We start from the raw sequence: 7183 nt of genomic DNA, 5'->3' as shown, positions 1-7183 counted from the left end.
AATATAACACCAATCGTGGTCCGCATTTGCAAAATATTAATACGTTTTGAAACCTATAAAAAAGAAAGTGTCGCAACCTTTTAGTGAGCGAGTGTACATACATACGTATCTTTATATGTACGACTATCTGGGATAATCGTATACGACAAAGATAGAGAGAAAGAGAAAAGAGGGTCTGTGTAAAATTAAACTTTTTTCAATAATAAAAAAAACACCGATAATCGTTCATTCGTCGAAATCGCTGGCAAATTATGCCAAACTTTTTCGATAACGGTTAACCATTCCGTTAAGCAACCATTATCAATTATGATAAATTATCTCTCGCAGAATACATTTAGAATAGATAACGAACGAGAGTCAGATAATTTTCCTTTTCGAAAATCAACTTGCTTCTGTTAAAAAGAAAAAGATTCTACGAGAGACCAAATTTTTATTTACACAAGGGTCAAGGACACTCAAACTCGTAATGCACGACACAGCTGAAATCTCAGCTTGGATCTCAGCAGAAAGACCATTTGAAAAATCGCAACTTATTCTTAAATTAGTTTTTGTACTACTTACTACAAAATGGATAGTTTGCTAATGGATGGAAAATGGAAGACTAATGCCGCTGGTATAATTTAATGCGGAAAGGTTACAAAGTAAGTCGGGATCATTGTGGGGATACGCTATAACTTCTATTATTTATTTATAAAGAGTTATGCCGGGAGCACATGAAATGCATAACAGAGAGCATAAGCAAAACATAAAAGCTGTGCCAATGAGTATCCAGCATAAAGTCGCTTATTAGTAAATTGATTTACATAAGATTCTCATTATTCTAGACACCTTGTGCTATGCTCACGGCCTTAAGGTGGTTTTATCGTGCAAGTCCCAGTCAAAAGTTAGTCCCTCCATACGACTAATAATTCAATAAAAACATTTCGTATAGATTGTATCATGTGTGATTGTGTGACGTATATATGACAACGTCACACTATCGACTTAGCGTTGAGCGACAAAATCACCTTAATTCTGTTACAGAGAGATATTGTCCACATTACTACGGAGACTCACTGGAAAACATACGACACTCGACATAAAAAGTCCAATCTGTATAACATTGCAAAAAAAGGAAAAAAATTAATGGAATATGGGAGCACATGCACGCGCGCTCGCGTATTTTTCGTTGACGTGTGCAATGCAACAAGTTTCTTCGCTTATTTTCTCGGCACCGCAGATCGGCGCAAGAGTGATATCGTATAATATAACTCGAAACACCCTTTCGCTGTACTGTCCCGCTATATTTAGGGGTGGAACACCGATTCATCGAGCGATTGCATTTAATCACGCTTATTACAACAGTTTACTTACGAATTAATCAACCTGACAATAAACTGCAATAAATTTACGTTTTTGCGGCGAAACGTAAATTCACGAAAGAAAATCGCGGCGCTTACTCTTCTTCGCAATTCAAACGTTCATTACCGCAGAAATATATCTTATTGATAGCATACGCACCATGGCACTTGTTCGAACGATTGTTAGTTTGCTCTCGGCGATAAATTAATGAAAAATATTAAAAATTATTGTAATTTGTTAACTCAATTGCTTTTCTTTGATCTTCGTCGAAGGAAATTTATACTTATAAGCAAGCTTATTGCCATGCGATTTTTACTACAACAATTTAGAGATCATTACTCGAAGTTCGCGGCGTAGGATCTTGCCGGCAGGATTCTTCGGTATGGCATCAACAAATTGCACCCCGCCACGCAGCCATTTTTGCGGCGATAGTTTCTCTGCAAGATAAATTGAACTGCTCGGTTAATGTACATACATATCGTCGCTCGGTTCGCGTTTACTAAAATGCAATGTCAAGATAGGGCAGAACATTTCCACGCTCTTGCAGCGCCACATATTTAAATTACAGAGACAGCGAGGATAACTAACAATTTGATCGCAGCGTTTAATATTATTACAATGTCATTACAATGTAATAATATATAGCGTTGTAATAATATGATGTAACATTGAGTGCTGCTACTCTATCATTTCTGGCATCACGTTTTACTTGTTCATTTAAATTTTAATGCGATAACGCATTCGTACTAAATAACTTTATTTACTATATTATTGTAAGACTTGTAAGCTATTCATTAAATTTTTAATTTTTTATCATAAATCTATACGTATATCTCTAATATTATTTAAATTTATTTTGAAATGCTTTTTTAAATTTATTATTCTAAAGTGTAGAGAAGATCTAAAATTAAAATTTTTCATTGTGCGATGAAAAGCGTCAAATAAAGTAACAAATAAAGTGGCAAATTATGAAGGAATAAAATTAAAAATAGTGTGCAGTTTTACCCGAAACTTTTTCATAATAATTAAAATAATATATAATGTTCTAATTTAAGAACGTTTTAATAAATCTGCGAGAAATGACAAAAAACATCAGGCTGAGTGACAACTCACGTTTGACAAACTCCTGCAAGTCTTGGGCAGTAATCGTGGCGCCAGGTTGCTTCACTACAAAAGCCACGGGGATCTCGCCACTGCGTTCATCGGGTTTAGCAGCGACCGCGGCGTCTTTTACCGTGGGATGCGACAGTAAGACGGTTTCTATCTCCGACGGCGAGACTTGATAGCCTTTGTACTTGATTAGCTCCTTGGCGCGATCGACCACGTGTAGTCTCTCCTTGTTGTCGAAGTAGCCGATATCGCCGGTGTGAAACCATCCGTCCTGATCAATAGCCTGTCTGGTCGCCTCGGGGTTGTTCCAGTAACCCAACATCACTTGCTCCCCGAGCAAACAGATCTCACCCACCTGGCCTGCCTCCAGCGTTTCTTGTGTCTCGAGATCGATCACTTTGCCGAGAAAACCAGGGAAAAGTCGCCCGCATCCTGGATTTTTGAATTCATCATAATCATCATCATTATTGCGTCCATTCATACCGCCCAATAGCGACAATTCCGTCATGCCGTAAAGGTTACGAACGCATTTTATGCCGATACGAGCCTTCACCGCGGTTAGAATCTGCGAGAATAAAAGGCATTAAGTTACTTTAAATTTTTTTCAGTATTTTCAAACTGATTGCGCCAACATTGGATTAACTTTTTTAAATTTGTTTAATTAATTAATGCAATGGAATTAACATTAACGACTTGCGAAGTAGTTGTGCTTTAAAAATGTTATACAATTATATTAATTATTTTATTAGTATTGTCTTTCAAAATCCGTCACAGGATATGATTATTTTTAAGTTTCATCAGAACAAAATTTTTTAACTGTTACAGCAATAGAATTTAGTATTTTCAGTATTTTCATTCAATATAAAAATTAACATACTTTTTGTAACGTCCTTTCTATCGTTTTCAATGTCTGTTTTGCTCCGCAATTGTATCTTAATCACATAAATAGACAAAAGCAACAATATATCTAACTAAAAAGCGGCATTCAGACATTAAGTTCAGAGGCATGTTTGGTTTTCAAAACTTTAATAGACTCTTTCTTGCCCTTTCTGTCTTTGGGAAACTCTGTCCACCGATAAGAGATCAGTTTCGCATTTTTCGAAAAACGCGATTGCGAAATTCGCAAAATTACGGCCTTTTATTTTCTTTTCCTCCTACTCTTCCTTAGCGATTTTGTGAACCGGTTAAACAAAACTGAACGCGATAAAGTTACTCCTCAGGCTATATATATCTAATGAAAATGCGATGACTTCCCGGGGACTTCCTCTCGCAGTCTTTCGTTCTCACCGCAGCCGCGGCATCGAGGACTCACTTCCGGCACTTATTGTTAATTCCGCCGATGGCTGCTTTTCTTGCCGTGATAATTTGGACAAGGGGGATGTGGAAAAGAGTTTGGTAGGTAAAGTGGACGATCAACTTCATAATGATAAAAGAAAACTTACGTCCTTTGCAAGCGGTGCCGCTCCGCAGAAGAGTTCTCTCACGCTGCGAAAGTCATACGTATCTACCAGCGGATGTTTCGCCAAGAACGTCAGAATTGACGGTACCACCGGCAGATGGGTGATCTTATATTCTTGCACCAGGGTTAGGAAGAGTTTCGGCTCGAAGGCGGACATTATGATCAAGGTGCAATTAGCGAAAAGACCGAGTAACAGCAAGCTCAATCCGTAAACATGATAAAACGGTACCAGTACCAATATTCTATCATTGCTTCTTGTGTCCAGGTTCTCGGGTACGCTGCGTTTTAAATCATATTTGAATTATAAAATCAAATTCCCTTAATTCACAATAGATGATCGTAATATATATATATATATATATATATATATATATATATGTATATATATATATATTCTGACCGTCTATTTATAACACAAATTAAATTAAGAGAAGGCTAATACGGTCATAGCAGGATCTTGGTGCTTCTAATATTTCTATGTGATTTTACATACATATTTTAGTTTCAACCAACTGCGTGCTGTTATATTTTCAGATTCAACACAGTTCTTTGCTTGAAACAGAACTGTTATATTATCACGATTATTAAATATTGATAATTAATTTAATAATACTGTTGCTCACCGGCATCTAAAAAATTCCTCCCACCTTACGACAATTCTTTATACCGTATCGTGGGGTAGGCGAGATTTTATTAGATGCCGTTGGGCAGTATTTATTAAATTGATCATCAATTTAATAATCATGATAATACAGTTCGGTTTTCAGTAAAGAGCTGTGTTGAATTTGAAAGTAACGGCACGCAGTTTATTGAAACTAGAATTTGTATGTAAAATCGCATAGAAATATTAGAAGCACCAAGATCTTGCTATGATCGTATTGGTCTTCTGTCAAATCCTTAATTGTTTTTAAGCGAAAGAATGACACTTTGTCTTTTCGGTCTATTGTACATGCAAAGTTCGCAAATAAATTGTAAGATTAAAAGTAAAATTAACAGTACAGTTAAAGATTGTCTGAAAATAATTATTATACATGGTATTATATTTTGTGCTAAATTACAATCACTCTTTATATTTAATATTTAAGGATCCGCGTTTTAATCAAATGCATTTTGAATTAATTTCATTACCACTTAAAAGTGTATTAACAAATAGTTAAAAAATGATATATAAATAAGACTTACCTAATTTTTGTTAAAAACGCCATTAGATTTTTATGAGACAGCGCCACTCCTTTCGGCAACCCCGTGGTGCCACTCGAACAGAGAATCATCAACGGATGCCGACTGGGATCATCGATTTCTGCAAGCTTGTATCTCATGTAGTCTACATCCGTTTCGTTATTTAAGATATTTGTCAAAGTACGGACATTTGATGTGAGTGATTGATCGTCCAGCTGTATTAATTCCATTTTCCAGGATAACTTCGGTAGAATCTTAGCGAAAAGATTTTCGGTGCGCTGAGATACCAAAACAATACGTGGCTTCGCGATATTTAATATGTGCTGCAATTCATCTAAATGATAAACGCTTGCAATCAATTGACGTTTTTACTTGTTTTTATTTGTCATAAGTTACACTTGTTATTATTATAACACACGTATTAATATGATATAGAATGATAAACAGAGCAAAAATTGCGTCTAGTAGTAAGTGCCGGATTTTGCAAAAGGCTTTGCAAAGAGCTTCAATATGTTAGATATAAGGACAATGTACATGTTTGAGTAAAACAAAACGATATTGTAAAAAGTTTATTTAAAGATACATTTAAATATGAAATTGAAAAGTCTGTTTTATAAACTTCGTGCAAGTTTGGCCGACCTTCCAGCATCGGCTTAAAATATACCAATTTTAACTAGTAAAATCACGTTTTAACGAATTATGGACTTTAATGATAACATATATATAAAATTTGTGACTGGTTTTGCAAGACAGTATGCAAAATACTGATAATATGTACACATGTATATATACATATATTATAAATAACATGCAATACAGTAAATGTTATATAATATAAATGTTATATAATAATACTTTTACTTACATTCTGTGTACATAGGATTGTACGGTGCAATTATAGCACCGAGATAACAGCTCGCATAAACTGGTATAAACCAATCCAATCGATTTTCAGTTGCAATGCCAATTGTGTCCCCGATTTTTATCCCGCTCTTTTGTAAAAACTTCGCGAACTTCACGCTTTTCTGGAGTAGTTCTTTATATGTCATCCGATTGCCGGTTAGTCCGTCTATCTACAAGAAAAATGATATCTCTTTACAATTGTATAGAGTCAATATAATCATAAAATATTGTAAAAAGAATATAAAAAATAATCTTTTTAATTCGCTTTTACATGCTACATGATTACTCGAGTCTTTTAATACAAATATATTAAAATATGTTGTAAAGATTATATATAAAAGCCTTACAATTCAATATAAAATATACAAATGTGTTTAAAAATTGCAACGTGTTTAATAATATAATTATAAAAACTGTTTTTTTATGACTATAAAAAAGATAGTTGACTATAATATAAATATCGCCTTTTTTAATGTCTTATCTTTTAGTAATTATCTTTTAAATTTCTAGTACTTGGAGCTTAACCTTTAAACGGTAATATTGGTCTTACAGACCGCTATTAAAACATTACTTGTCAATAATTTTCTTAAGATTTACAAGAAACACTCATACCCTTATAGAAAAGTATTACTGAAACTACCGGCCAAAATATTACTGGCAGTAATTTACAGTAATTTATTACTGAATATCTTTCAGTAGTTTCAGTAATATTTTTCTAAGTATTACTGAAACTACTGAAAGATATTCAGTAATAAATTACTGTAAATTACTGCCAGTAATATTTTGGCCGGGAGTTTCAGTAATACTTTTCTATAAGGGTAGTCATTATATGTCATTATTTTTTATGTCATTTGTCCCTACCAAACACTGTGATGGTCTCATTGTCATTTGCTGGAAACGTGTAAATAAAATATAAAATATAAAATAATTGAAAAATTAGCGGTCTCACAGACCGGTGTTAACGTTTGCGTTATTTTTTCGCAGTATTAAGCATGTATGTATTTCTTAATCTATATCTTATTTATACGTCTTAACTCTTATTTACTAGTGAGCTGTTATACACTGCTCAAAAAAATTATGGCATAGAAAAATTTTGAGCAAAAATTGATCAACTTTGGTTAACGGTAACTCCGCGAAAAATCATCGTAAAATGATGAACTTTTTTTTAAATGAAAGATCGGAAGAGCACAC

The 7183-nt window shown here is 34.1% G+C and overlaps 1 protein-coding gene across 1 annotated transcript in view; it reads right to left on the bottom strand.

Moving 5' to 3' along the window:
• Nucleotides 1–936: 936 nt before the first annotated feature.
• The window catches only part of LOC105450473 (4-coumarate--CoA ligase 1-like), an 8130-nt gene continuing 1883 nt past the window's right edge, over nucleotides 937–7183 (bottom strand). Inside the window, exons 3-7 of the mRNA XM_011690326.1 lie at nucleotides 5955–6162; nucleotides 5093–5423; nucleotides 3894–4188; nucleotides 2455–3016; nucleotides 937–1778 (exon numbers count right to left, since the gene is read on the bottom strand). Of these exons, the coding sequence (XP_011688628.1) occupies nucleotides 1657–1778; nucleotides 2455–3016; nucleotides 3894–4188; nucleotides 5093–5423; nucleotides 5955–6162 (1518 nt within the window). The 3' untranslated portion in view covers nucleotides 937–1656. The remainder of the gene's footprint in view (nucleotides 1779–2454; nucleotides 3017–3893; nucleotides 4189–5092; nucleotides 5424–5954; nucleotides 6163–7183) is intronic.

The sequence above is a fragment of the Wasmannia auropunctata genome, unplaced genomic scaffold (genome assembly GCF_000956235.1).
Source record: "Wasmannia auropunctata unplaced genomic scaffold, wasmannia.A_1.0 LD336061.1, whole genome shotgun sequence".
NCBI lineage: Eukaryota > Metazoa > Arthropoda > Insecta > Hymenoptera > Formicidae > Wasmannia > Wasmannia auropunctata.
Note: the sequence above shows the minus strand (reverse complement) of the source record. Positions and strands in the feature narration are given on the sequence as shown.